Consider the following 13,952-nt stretch of genomic DNA (forward strand, 5'->3'; position numbering starts at 1 on the left):
CATTTTAGTCTTGCTTCTTTGTTGTATTTATATTACAATAAAAAGTAGAATTGTCATTAATATAGCTTATTTTTGGGCTTTGATGTTTACATATTATAATACATGTAAATACAGTCCTGCAAATTTTTTCAGCATTACAGTTTCTGCATTAAATTATCTTTCAGGAAAAGCTAAAACAAGACGGTGGTAATTTGTATACAATTTATATTCACATAAATACATGTAGGTCATTTATAGACATACAATACATAACAGTGAATTTTTCACAATTGAATTAAAATCTTCACATGATATTTGAAAGAAAAAAAAAACATTTGGAAATAACAAAAATATCACAGATTTCTTCATGAAATATAAAGATTTTGAATTGTAAAATTTCATTTCCTAGTTAAATAGTTCTTAAAACTTGTTAAAATTTCATCATATATCTACAATGTATTTGTGTTCTTAAGCCCTGGACTGCACAGGGACTTGTTGACCGCTAATGGCAGGACCATTTGGTTGGGTAAGCCGGTCATTGGCTTTGGCTCTTAAGTGTTCTGCCATTCCTGGCAGCCTAGAGAAATAGTTCCTAGCTAGCACATGTTTCTGTTGAACCTTCTGAATGAAAACTAAACCGTATCCCTGAAATAGAATAACGCTTGTGGTTAACATTCAACAAGTAGAGAATTTCAGCAAGAAATTTCTCCTTATGGTATCAAAAATCTGCATTCCTCATAGCATCATTATGCACAATGTAGCCATATCCAATTAAAGTTTTACTTTATAAATATGCATGAAATAATCTGGAGTTGCTATTGAATTCATGTAAATCAGCACTTTGAAAAAATTGGTGTTGTGCATGACATATTTACATGCATGTACACAACTGTTTGGATTGAACTGGAATGTTTTGCTATAAAAGTCTGAATGCACTGCACTTAAAACTAGAAGGAAAAAAAATCCACAAAAAATGAGATATACCTCCTCCAAATCATGGAGTCTTTCATGGGCAGCGGCCTCATCCTTCGTCAAGAGGATGCAGTTCCAGGGAGACCACTCCTGATGTTTGTCCCAGCGGGACAGAACCAGGTCAAAGATGTCGTCCCATGCACTCAGTATGCTCTGGCAACTCCAAATCTTCTCCACAAGGTAACGCAGATCCTGTTCCTGAAAAATAAGTGTTTGGAACACTTATCAATATGTTTATGTAATGCTAAAAGAGTTTGAGCTGGAAAATATATTTGGGCTTTAATTTCAGTCTTTCCAGACAAAATATATTTGTTCATGGAAGCGATGTCAAGATTAAAGAAGGCATTTCATTGATGGCAAAGAAGTTATCTTTGTTCTCTTTTTTTACCTGTAGGAGGAAGGCAATTCTGGAGCCATCGCTGTATCTTTCCTCCGCTCGCCGCAGCATTTTGAGCATGTATGTGTAAGTGCTGTAATCCTGTCTGGTTCGTGCATCATTGTCAATCTTTGTACATCTCTGGCACTTGCCAACAGTGCGAGAGTTGGAGGCGAGGGCAAACTCAGTCGAAGGCAGATACTGATTGCAGCTGGGACAGAAGTAGATGTTCTTGCGGAGGACAGAGGGATCTTGAGGCACCTTTAGGGAAAAAATGTAAGATTATTTTTTCATCTTGTATTTTTGTTCCCCTCAACATGATGTACCATGTTTTAAAATGGAAAATGTTTAGAGATAAGATACTTAAAATTTAAATAACAAGTGCAAACAGCTTCTAGAAAAATTTGTAAACAGATACTAGAGATTTTTTTACAAAGATTGCTTAGCTGTACCTTGAGCAATTTGGCAGCTTCTGGGTTGAATGTAGGTGTCTTGATGTACTGTAAGAACAAAGTAGAAATTCTTTTTCTGAGGCCTTCAAGATTTCCCTCTCGAACGCCTCTCATAAGTAGGTCAGCCTCTCTGTCAATCAGCTCAATGATTTCCTGAGTCAGTTTGCAGTCATGCTCCTAAAATGAAAAATAAAGAAAATTGCAAAATCTTTTTATTTCCCAGATCAAAGAAAACCTCTTAATAATTAATTAGTTTACTTTTACATGTATTCAAGTATCCACTGAAATAGCACATGAATATACAAAAAAAAACACTGTTCAATAATTACAGCATATGTATAACTTGTCCTGTGACAACATTTATTCTCAAAGTAAAATTTTATAAGATGCGAATTATTGCCATCTTATAATTTATTGCAATAAAATAAATAATATTTGTTATAGATTTTAATGTTTTAACAGTTAAGCAGGTATACTGTACCTTGACAGTGTGTTTGAGAGTCAGTAGCACATCCAGTCTTTCATCCTGAGTCAGGTACTTCATGTTGATACTGTTGTAGATGTCCCTCAGCTCTTTGGCTCGGATTGTGTAGGGGGTGTCCATCTCAGTAGTCTTACCATCGTGTCCCTTCCACTTCTTAGGGGCTGCAGCCTGTAACACAGTAGAAACAGTTGAGTAAATTTTCAAAAGCAGAAAAAACTTTTGACATAGACCTATAAAAATTGACCATACATTTTGAGGGAAACCCCCCCCCCCCAAAAAAAATCTTCTAGATATGAAAAGACTATGAACATGATTTTAAGGGAAACACAGATTTTAAATAGAGTAAGGTATTCCATTTAAATTTTTAACTCAGCATTCTGATTGGTAAAAATTCTAGCTTATGCCTTGCCTTGCTTAGGAATGCCTGGATACGTTTCTCTTTGTTTTCACTGTCAGCCTCCAGTTTGTGGCGACCAATAGCTGAGATAAGCTGGGTCTCCTGATCCAGTAACATACACAGAGCTGCTTTACGCTCAGCACCCTCAGAAGTTCCATTGATCCTCTCTAACTCCTCTTGTCTCCATTCTGTAATGGAACACAATTAAAAGGTGTTTAAAAAAAGCAGAAAGAATACTTTCTTAACTTCGAATTTTTCATATTGATTATTTGGTTACAGAAAAATATATTCAAAAGATTTTTTTTAAACAATGATCTAAGTACATAGTTTATTTATTGCATGAAGTTATGTTGTCAAGTCTTACAATATTATGAAAATAGTAGTCTTCCTAAGATTCAAGGTAGCATAAATTTACTGGTACATAGCATTAAATTTAGTTCTATTTTATTTGTGGATCATTCAAAATATAATAATTAGAATTTCTGAGACTTATTAATCCCTTGACTTACTTTCCAGAGCATGATAGAGTAAATCAAAGTCCTCTTTTGTTTTGGGGTTCATCCTCCTCTCGAATTCTTTTTTGATTCTCTCCTCTTTTTCTTTCTTTTTCTTGAGTTCCTCTAGCCTCTCCCATTCCAGACGTTGGATTTTGTCTTGTTTTAATTTTTCCACATATCTTTTTGCTAACCACCTTCTGTGGTACTTTTGAATTATAATGACCTGGGAAAAAAAAAGATCGGAGGTTTTGTTAGAAGTATTTGTGCCAATTTTTCATGAAATTACAAATATATTTTACAAGTAGCTGACATTAACTTTAGACCTTCATTGTTGAAAGAAGACTCACTTTTTTGAAAATCATGCTATGATGCTCATCTGCAGTAGTGTATTTCCCAGGCACCATAAGTTTATCCTCCATATTGGATACATACACTCCAATCCCTGTCATCTGAGTAGACGTGTCGTTTGTCGTCTGCTGAACATGATGCCTCTGTTGCACTGTTTGGGTGTCTCGACAGTTTCTGGGGACTTGAGAAGGTGGAGGTTGTTTCTTGATGGTCTGGGCAGTGGCATGATGGTATAGGACCCCCGTTTTCTTGTGGCGGTATCCACCCAGATATGGCTTCTTTCTAGTGGCTCTTTCAATCTCCACCACCACATCTTTGTATGCATTCTCATCTGAAATCATGGAAAATATTTATATATACATTTTTTTCTAGATTTTTAATGTCTACTTATTTGATTACAATTTTATAAATCAGATTGTATAAACATTCTCTGTTTTTATTATTTTTTTTGGGGGGGGGGGGGGGTGTTGTTCCAGTTTTAATGGTTCCTGTGCTTTGTATAGTTCACTTGACAGAATAAAAATTGACAACATTTAATTACCAAAATTCACCAATATTTTTAAGTACCAAAAATCAATTCTGGTTTCAGAATAATCCATTTCAATCAAAAAATTTCATGTCAATCCTACATATAAGTATTGCTTAGTAAACAGCCCACCTGTTTGTACCCGGACTGTTATGACATCAGGCATGTGGTACTCTTGTCGTGGACGGTAAGTCTTGATGGGGGTGTTTACTGGATCAGCTGACTGCATCTCTAATTGGACTGTTCCATTAGGCCCCACCCCCAGATCTGCTAGAGTAGTGGTATCCTCGACAGCTTTTCCTAAAATAAAAATGGATCAAGACTTCAGGGACATTTCTAAAGGGTTTTTTTTTCATAAATAGTACTTCATATTTAAAATGATAATTTTCTAGTAAAACAAATAATTAGTATTTGTAGGTAAAATTTAAGATTTTTGTTGTTAATATATGTATCTGAGTTTATGAATGATACATCTGAGTCTGTAAATGATTTTACCATCAAACATCAGGAGTATGAGCTGTACAGGCATCTTAAGCTCCTGGGAGAAGTGGTCCTTCAGTTGATGTAGGGTTTGACCCAGAGTACAAGCCAGGGTCACCACCTGTCCACTGGGCATCAGTACTATCTTCACTAAAAAATGAAATTATCATAATGATTGTGAACTTGTGTCAGATACCTTTTTTTTGTTTATTGCAATTCTTACAGAAAACATCTTTTATTTTTTTTAATTTAAAAATGCCTTATGGCAATAATTTCATATGGATTGGTGAGATAACTTTATTAGTAGGTGGACTCTATGTTGAACAACAATTTACTTATTTCACATCATAAAGGTTTAACATATCACTCTGTTCAGTCTGTGACACCATTTTAATATTAATGTTTCTGATTTACTCTGTGTCAAAATTATTGTATGTCCTTTTGGATTCTAGATTTGGAGTACATTTTTGGCTTAACAAGACAAATGTCACTGGTTGAAAAAAGTAATAAGAGAGAGTAGTAATCAGTATGTATGAGAGTAAAATAAATTAATTCCATTTGAAGGGGATAAAATATGATGGCTATGACCTGGAAACCCTCTTCCTCAAAAGCAAAAGTGTCCCCATATTTTGACATCATATAACCTACAAATACTTCTGTATTATTCCTGTTGCCTGTTGAGCTTGAAGAATTTCAGTGAGCCAATGTCCTTGATAACTTATTTACCTGTTGCAGTGGCCTCTAGATTGGCTGTGGTCCTGGGTGTTGTGGCATGAGGGTCAGTCTCATGTCCCTCCCCGGTTTCCATTGTGCCCATCCCTGTTGTCTGAGTGGGCTGAGGAGTTGGGGCAGGAGCTTGCTACAATAGTAATTAGTTCTTCTGTAGAAGTCATTCATGATCAAATGTATGACCTTTTCTTGAAGAGAGTACAGTTGTTAGAAATTATCTCTACCTGTATTGTGTCTTCTCTGGGAGGTTCTTCCGACTTTTCAGCCCCCGTAGATTCTTCAGACGGCTTCTCCTCAGATTTCTTTTCTCCCTCTGGTGCAGCATCCTTAGATGCCTCTGTCAATAATAAATTTAAAATTACATCATTTGGTTTTATTGAATACCATAGATTGCCAATTTTTTGAGACACCTTATTTTCACGAGATATTGTAGTTATTTGGTATTTATAAGCAAGACAATATTTTCATGAATTTTGGTTACTGCTGTATATAATGTTCAATAATACAAATATGTGTGAGAATGAAATTTTTGCAGATGGTGTGACATAATTATGCAAATAAAGTGATTGAAAAAATCTAGCAGATTTTGAATTTTTTAAACTTTGGTGGTCTGCTTGAAGTTAACACTGCTCTTTATCAAGCATGAGAGAATGGAATATTGGATGGAAACTTTGACAAAAATTTTTAGTCATTAGTCAATATCAACAATATCTTTCCATATCTTCAAAGTTTCCAAGTTTACAGAATTGTATCACAGTGTTTGCATTGGTGCACCTTGTACAATAAATGACACTTAATATTCAAAGCATATTATTACCAGTGCTTTCTTGGGTGACTTCCTCTTTGGGTTCCTCCTTAGCTTCTTCCTTAGCTTCCTCTTTCTCTTCCTTAGCTTCCTCTTTCACCTCTTCCTTAGCTTCCTCTTTGACTTCTTTTTCTTCCTCTTTAGGTTCTTCTTTTGCTTCCTCCTCTTCTGCCTTCTTCTCTGTAGTTTCTTCCTTTGCCTCCTCTGTAGAATTAAATTAAAACGATTTTTTTTTAATTGCATGTATAATATGACTCAAACAGTATAAATCTTGCATCCTCATTGACAAAACCTAAAGTTATGGAAGAATTCTGAAATAACATGATTAAAATCAAAAACTTCACTATGGAACGACGTAAGTTGGAAATGTGGTAAAATCCTGTAAAGCCAGAAAGTGTATATTATAAACAATGGTTGATTGAAAAATTTTCATAACCTGAGTATATTTGCATCTACATAGTACAGCGTTCCATCAAACCTGATGATTATACGCTGGCCCTGCGCAAACGGACCTCTAAATTTTAATTTAAAAAGTATAAATAAACTAAGTGCTATGGAAAATATAAATAAACTAAGTGCTATGGAAAACAATTTACATTGTGCATGAAAAAGGTGTATATCTATATATATATAATATATTTGTAATTTTATCTCAGAAAAACAGAACATTTGCTCAACTTAAGAGAATGAAATTCCAATGAGCATTTTGGTAGCTTTATTTCTTTAACAAATCATATGTTATTTGCTCTCTAAGAGTGTTGCATGATATGTATTTTTATGTCCAATTATAGATCTATACAATAATACTTCACACCAATGTGCTAGCATTGTACCTGCAGGTGGTGCAGCTATTGTTTCTTGGGTGGTCTCCACCACCGGTTCAACAGTCTCGGGGGCTGCTGGCTCCGCAGCTGGTGGTGGCTCTGTTACTTGTGGTGGGGCATTTTCAGGAGCTCCCTGATTTGTTTCCTCTGTGGTTTCTGCCACTGGAGCAGGAGTTTGTTCTTCTGTTTTTTCCTCAGCTGTTTCTGTTTTTTGTTCTTGATCTGCCATGATGTTACTTAGACAGACTTTAAAAAACAGAATAAATGCACTGACTTAGTTGGTTAAATCAGATTACCGGTATAATTATTTGAAGCTATGCACGCACTGAACTGTACAAAATCGGAGGGACGTCCGACCCAACTTTATTTTTACAGACCATTCTGATACAGCTCTGCAGCTAATGATTTATATGACAATCGGAATATATTTAGCTACAACTTCAGAATGGAGATTTTGCAAAGAACTTAAATTATCATTTACACACATGCAAAACTGGTTTTGTATACTTCTGTTTATTGCTGGGTTTTATCGGATAAATTTGTCACCTGCAGAAAAACTAACTGTTGTAAAAATAAAACAAAACTTGGAATACAGTTTTATTTTTTTGTCGTTGAGAGTTTAGATACAAATTATAGTAAATTTACTCTGTGTTTAGGGAAAATACATTTAGTAAAATGAGTGAATCTCGTCAAACTTACCATACAATTACTACCTGCACTCAGATTACTGATCCGCCATTGAGGTTGTTTTCATGACGTCTTGGTTACCGAAAAATGAACCGACAGGTGAAGAAACCCGCTTTCTCATTGGATAATGTGCTTCGATCGACCAATCCCAATACACGTAGCAATTGCCCATGGACATTTACCGAGTAGCTATTCCACTGGGCCATAACAACACACAACTATAATTTTTGAAGAAAATTATCACATTTTTTCAAAGAAAATGTGATGGGAAGGCTCATGGATTAGTTTATTTCAACAGTGAGAGTTTTATAGGAATTCAAACAAGCGTTTATTGGAAAGGTAAGCGGAGACAAAATATATTTATGATAGTTTCTATGCGTGTTACTGTTGACCATGGAAAATATGGTCCCAGATCACATACATCATGTACATACGGTGCAAAACTGTCATTTCGGAATTTTGGCTTGCAAGGTGGCAATTCGGTATTATTGTATTTCGATTGTAAACAACCTTATTCACATACTACAATGCAAATAATTGAATTATTGAATGTTATATTTAGTTATTAAAGTTGTCGGTTACACAATAGGCCTACATGTATTTAGTTTTCTCATAGTCACTACTTCCTTGCAATTTTCAACTTCTTTTTTATAAGACTGAAATTGTGATAAATGGTTAAGGGATCCATATTTTCAAACGGGTAAAGGATTTTTAGAGGATGGAGGGGTGCATGTTAGGGGTCCAGAGAAAATGTACAGTGTACCTTCCTCTTAATTTATTTTTTTTTGAATGCAGAAATATCAAATGAAAATTCACAATTTACTTAGTGGTGTTTGATGAAGTGTACATATTCTTTTCCCAAAATTTCCTTCAGTGTATGAACCCCAGATCTTAAATTTGTGACATAAGAGATAAAATGTATACATGCATTTTTACACAAATCAGGCTTAGGTAATAAATATTGGAAAAATGCCATGTAACAAGTCATTTATATTTGAGGGTTTCTTAATTGCATCAAAGTTTAAACAAAGTTTTAACAATTAAGATTGTGCATAACCGTTTTGAATATTTATATAATTTTTTTTTTATTTCATGTATCTTTGAAAGAAATTTGCAATTTTGTCACTTTGGAAAGTTACATATTCAAGCTAGACTCTGTGTATTTTGTATACAAGTGTGTTTCAAAATTGAAACAAGAAGTCTAGATATGTAAAGATTTTTCTTTTATTAATGCCAAATAGAAAGTAATTTAAGCTAAAGGTATTTGCTTTATAAATTTTAGATGTCTACGGCACCTGTGCCACCTATAAATGGCCATCAAGGCACAAATGGAGTTCTAAATGGAGGAACACCGAGAGAAAATGGAATATCTAATGGAACAATGAATGGAGAAACCCCCAGAAGCAGGGGCAAGCTGGGAGGGATAGGACCTGATGGTTATCCTCGTCTACCCCCCATAACCAAACCAAGTCAAAGAGTTGACGACCCCTATGCCAACAGCAAGCTCATGAAATTTAGACTTGCCAATCACAAACAAGCAATGTTGATGAAGATTTTGTAAGTTTTTAACTCAAGTTACTAGCATTTATTTTTTAATGATAAAAAACAAAATTTTAGAAAAGAAAAAATAAAATGTAATATTAACTTCTTAATAATATAAAATTCAAACATTGAAAATGAATGCTAAAGAAGGGTATTTGATATGCCTTTTTTCCCCATATTTCCTTTTTCTGAGAATTTTGAAGATTTTTAAACAAAGAGAAATTTTCTTTTTCACAGACATGACCAAGCAGAAAAAGACTTATTGGACACAGAAGAATTCTGTGAGAAACACCCAGATAAAAATGCTAACCCAGATTATCCTCAAGAGGTAGGGCAAAGTGTTTTTTCCTAACCGAAGTGTCCTTTCAACTCATTTATGTTAATGCAATTGGGATAGGACTTTTTCTTTCACTTAAACTTTGTTAAATGACCATCCAAAAAACTTTGATTTCATATGAAATTTATATGCATGTTAAGAGCCCATAATTTGGGAAATACTTTATTCCTAGTGTAATACATACTTAGATGCATATATTCTACAGAAATGCCCAGGAAGTAATAAGTTGGTCAGTAAATTTTTGATCTATATAAAGCTTACCTTTAAAAATAAGGCATGGACATCTATTAAAAAGGAATTTGTACAATATTAACTTACTTTCAAAGTCATGAAACTGGCTGTTTTCATGATAGATGCATGGAAGTGTGGAAGAAAATGATGCTGATGTGTATCATTATTAATTTAAAATCTACAGTATAACATGGTTTTTCAAACATTAAAAACAAAAAAAAAAGATTAGTGTTTGATAGAAATTGGCCTTGCTTTTACGATAATACGCATGGTGCTGATGTATATTACAGATGATGAGTAAGGAACGCAGAATAAGGGTAGGTAACTCTGGGTGAATTTACAATGTTTGTTGCACTGATCAAGTATATCTTTACCCGGTGGTGGTTTGTTCTTGTAAACTTTTTGTAGCCTTTATGCTTTTATGTCTACATGTAATTTTTTCTCTTTCTTTTTCTTTTTTGCATCTTTTTGATATTTTCGTGAAATCATGAATCTTCATTAGATGCCCAGACTTTATAGGGGAAAAGGGTGGTTGAAATGGTATCATGGACAATCCCCCAAGATAATCAGTTCCTTTTAAAATTTATTGTCTGAAAGAAAAATTGTTTGATCTTCAAAAATGTCCTTCACAAGATTTTTTCAAGAAAATCTACAATTATAACATTTTAATGATGATGTATTGTTACAAATTGTTGTTATTTTCTCTCTTCTTTTTTTGCTGCATAATTTAGCTTCTTATAACCAAAAATATCCAATCTCTCCACTTTAGTCTGTATTCTGCACAATATATCCTACATTTACTATTAATACATTTATAATACATGAAATTATACAAATTTTCTGCTGTGGAAATGTACCCTTTGTACAGCAGAGAACTTGTTTATTTAATATTCTGTATTTTGTTTTTTTACAATGTCATGTACACATGTATTTGTATTGCCAAATTTGTATTTGTTAAACTTTCTGATGTAATGTATTTTAAAAAAAGGTAAATAATATCTAGAATTGGCAGAAAAAATGCAAAGAAATGTCATAGCTGAATAACATGTACATCTAACATGTCTTACATATCAATGCTTTGTTTTGCAAAATTTAGAACATATACAGCTGCATATTGCCAAAGTTTTAGGTATTTTATAAACACTGTACATGCTGTTTTGTAATGCATTTAACAATCATCTGTACATGCTTGTATCAAATCTGACCTACCTGGGATTTAAATCAGGTGGAATATGGCCAATTCTTAAACCTCATGCAAACTGGAAACTTTCCAGAGTGAGTCACAAAAGACATAAACCAAATTAGAAGATTTTTGTATTTAATTAATTTAGTCTCTTTAAGTATGTAAGCTTTAATTCCTCAATATTTGAATCATTGGAAATATTGAAGTGGGGTTTCCCTTCATGATATATGTACATAGCTATTTCAGAAGTTAGAGAAGATGATATTGAAATCCAGAATTTAATTATGAGTTCTAACATAAAAATTTTGGACACTTTAAAGTAAATAAAGTCTTTAAAAATAAATGTGAAAACAACATTAATGAAATCTCATAATGATCTCCCATAAAATGTCCATATTTTGTATGTGTATATATAAGCAAATGTTTGAGTACACCACATTATTTTATTTTTTGGGGGGTGGGTGGGTGTATTTTGGCAGTTGAAGAAGGTGATAATTTACATATATTTCTTTCTTCAAAATAAAATAGCAGCAATCCACACATCTTTTTTTTCTTCATTTATTCTTATTCTTCACAATATGCAGTTGAATTATCAATACCTGAAGAAATGTGTGGAGGCAGGACCCGTAACTCCTGTACAGAGGCACTGGAATGACAACATTCTACAGATGGTCCCCGAGAAACTGCAGCAGAACCCCGCCCTGCAGGCCTCTATCAGGGACCTGTTTGCAGAGGTCAAAGAGGATTACAATTCCAGCATGAAAAAATCTATGGGTAGGGAGATTTTTTTATTTTATGAAATCATCGCCTCTTAATTTCAAGGAGCTTTAAGACAAAAAAAAAAAAAAAACAGACGAAGAATTGGTGCTTCATTTTTAGTACCTTAAAAGGAGGAATACGATTTAAAAAGAAGAATTTATCCATATTATTCAATCAAGTGTAGTCATGACTTTAGTTGATTAATGTACTATTCTATTTATAAGTGCAACATGTACTGATAAAGCCAGAAGTGAAAGGATTAGACAATGATGTGGCTGGACCCCCACCATCAGAACCGAGGTAAGTCTAGTCAAAACCAAATGATAAGGTTTATTACTCACAGTTTGAATAAATTTCTTTTTATACATATTTATTACAGTGTAATACTATCATACTGAAGCTCTCTAAATGTAACTGCTTGTTTTAGAGCAGTAGATAATTTGTAGGAGCTTGGGGGAGGGATTACCAGTACATGTATTATATTTGAATACCTTTGATTGTATAAGTGTCATACATATCAAATATGCATGATTAATTATTTATTTTTATATTTCATGTTTTTTATATGTAGTGTATAAAGAAATGCATTTTATTGAATGCTCTCAATGTTTTGTGATAATTTTTTTTTTTTATGTCACTTGATATTTTAACCACATATATACAGCATAAATATTTAAAATCACATAAATTTAAATGAGTTTAAATCCATACACTTTCACTTTGTGTTAATGATACTGAATGTTCATTGCAAGGCTTACATTTCTGCAAAAGAAGTAAGTTACATGGATAGTTCAACCAGAACTTCAACTTTCAGTTCAACTTTTATTTCAACTGGACATTTTTCCCCCTTGAGTTCTATTTCTGTAGATTATCTTGTCACTGAGTTTCTTTTCAGTTCCCTTGTATTGCATGACCAATGTTGAATGAACTAGTTGAGTTGATGCAGATCTTTTGTTTTTCAGTCATAGTTTAAGCCTTGATTATTAGATTCATGCATCCATTTTGTAGTCTTAGTACACGATTGTGTATATTTCTGTTTAGTATACTTTGAGATTTGTATTGAATAATTGTACATGTTAAGGAAATAAATGAAACACAAAATTTTCATCTAGATCATCATAGTTTATGATTTAAATAATATCTAGTGACTGAAAATTCAATCTGAACAACAATTACGAACAAGTAAAATAAAGAAATTAACAAAAAATTCTAACACATTTATCCGTCTTCAATATGAAACAAAAATTGATCATTTTTTTGGCTCACATAAGAAACCTATTACATTATGTACCACTCAAGTTCCAGCTTTTAGTTTAAGGGTAAAGATATTTACACAAATAATGAAGACAAAAACTCTCCATATTTGTACAACAAAATCTTTTATCTGAAAACTGTAGCGATTTTGTTTTGATTATGATCATTGGTGATTCACACAAATATAGTAAAATTTCTGCCTTTATTCCAGTGGATTGGACTACTCTCGGCCGTGGCATGATAGTTACGTGGCATCCAGGCTGAGCATAAAAGAAAACCTACACACCCTCCATCCCTCTATGCAGACTGTACTGAAGATGTGTCAGTCTACACTGGGCAACATGATATTGGTGGACTGCTCAAATTTCAGGTAAAAAGAAAATGGGGGTGAATGGAGGGGGGGTACTTGTACCTGTATACTGATCTGTCAGAATTGACACAAAATTGTTTATGTATACAGCTGATTCTGTGTGTTATAATTGGAACTTTTTTTGATTATTTTCTAAAGAACAAAATTGAATTTAAAACAAGATGAAGTACAGAAATTTCCTACTATACATTCAAACTAGATTGAATTTCATTTGATAAATACAGTATAGTTTCAAATTATGATTTAATTACAAATTAATTTAAGGAACAGATTTGAATGAGAAATTGTTTATAGCTTATAAACAAGCTCGGATTTTAATCTGGATACTGAATTAAAAGAAAATTAATGATTTTAAGTTTGAATTTGAATTTTGTAAAATTTGATTACAGAGCCAATGGACCAGTAGAATTTGAGTCCTTTAAGAACACCCTTATTCTGGACCTAGAGAAAACAGAAGATAAACTGAACAATAGTTGGTTCCCTGGCATCATCAATGTCTTTGCAGACAAGAACACATTTGTTTCACCCAAGGCTGAAAAACTGGATTCATTCTTTGAATGTGTGACAACACTGATCTCAAACCAGGTAGAGTCTGTTTTTCGTTTGTTGTTGTTGTTGTTCAACCTTCACCACTGTAGGAGAATTGTTCCTTGCTTTCAGAATACTAAAAAAAACAACATTTTCCTACTTTCCTACCACAATTTTAAAAAAATCTGTAAT

General features: G+C 33.3%; 2 protein-coding genes across 2 annotated transcripts in view; one reads left to right on the plus strand and one right to left on the minus strand.

The window, feature by feature from the left end:
- Window positions 1-187: 187 nt before the first annotated feature.
- Window positions 188-7,667, minus strand: LOC133184819 (IQ and ubiquitin-like domain-containing protein). Its single transcript, XM_061319902.1, has 15 exons — window positions 7,569-7,667; window positions 6,879-7,115; window positions 6,058-6,249; window positions 5,465-5,577; window positions 5,238-5,370; window positions 4,527-4,661; window positions 4,164-4,331; window positions 3,505-3,836; window positions 3,170-3,380; window positions 2,673-2,848; window positions 2,261-2,431; window positions 1,780-1,956; window positions 1,340-1,588; window positions 964-1,149; window positions 188-624 (listed from the first exon to the last, which is right to left on the minus strand). The coding sequence occupies exons 2-15, from the start codon at window positions 7,096-7,098 to the stop codon at window positions 448-450; spliced, it is 2,640 nt and encodes an 879-aa protein (XP_061175886.1). The 5' UTR covers window positions 7,099-7,115; window positions 7,569-7,667; the 3' UTR covers window positions 188-447.
- An 89-nt stretch (window positions 7,668-7,756) lies between these two features.
- The window catches only part of LOC133184818 (dynein axonemal heavy chain 12-like), a 37,019-nt gene continuing 30,823 nt past the window's right edge, over window positions 7,757-13,952 (plus strand). Inside the window, exons 1-8 of the mRNA XM_061319900.1 lie at window positions 7,757-7,895; window positions 8,839-9,113; window positions 9,336-9,426; window positions 9,957-9,983; window positions 11,434-11,623; window positions 11,833-11,908; window positions 13,074-13,232; window positions 13,622-13,817. Coding sequence (XP_061175884.1) covers window positions 8,839-9,113; window positions 9,336-9,426; window positions 9,957-9,983; window positions 11,434-11,623; window positions 11,833-11,908; window positions 13,074-13,232; window positions 13,622-13,817 — 1,014 coding nt within the window. The 5' untranslated portion in view covers window positions 7,757-7,895. The remainder of the gene's footprint in view (window positions 7,896-8,838; window positions 9,114-9,335; window positions 9,427-9,956; window positions 9,984-11,433; window positions 11,624-11,832; window positions 11,909-13,073; window positions 13,233-13,621; window positions 13,818-13,952) is intronic.

The sequence above is a fragment of the Saccostrea echinata genome, unplaced genomic scaffold (assembly GCF_033153115.1).
Source record: "Saccostrea echinata isolate AGI-Se365-2 ecotype Australia unplaced genomic scaffold, CSIRO_AGI_Sech_v1 ptg000011l, whole genome shotgun sequence".
In the NCBI taxonomy this organism is placed as follows: Eukaryota; Metazoa; Mollusca; class Bivalvia; order Ostreida; family Ostreidae; genus Saccostrea; species Saccostrea echinata.

Bases quoted from the DNA above. Each gene is read 5' to 3' on its own strand.
- LOC133184819 (XM_061319902.1), bottom strand. From the start codon at position 7,098: ATGGCAGATCAAGAACAAAAAACAGAAACAGCTGAGGAAAAAACAGAA. The intron at 4,662-5,237 runs GTAAATAAGTTA...TTCATTTTTTAG, and splicing joins TCTAGAGGCCACTGCAACAG to TGAAGATAGTACTGATGCCC. The intron at 3,837-4,163 runs GTGGGCTGTTTA...CCATGATTTCAG, and splicing joins AACAGTCCGGGTACAAACAG to ATGAGAATGCATACAAAGAT.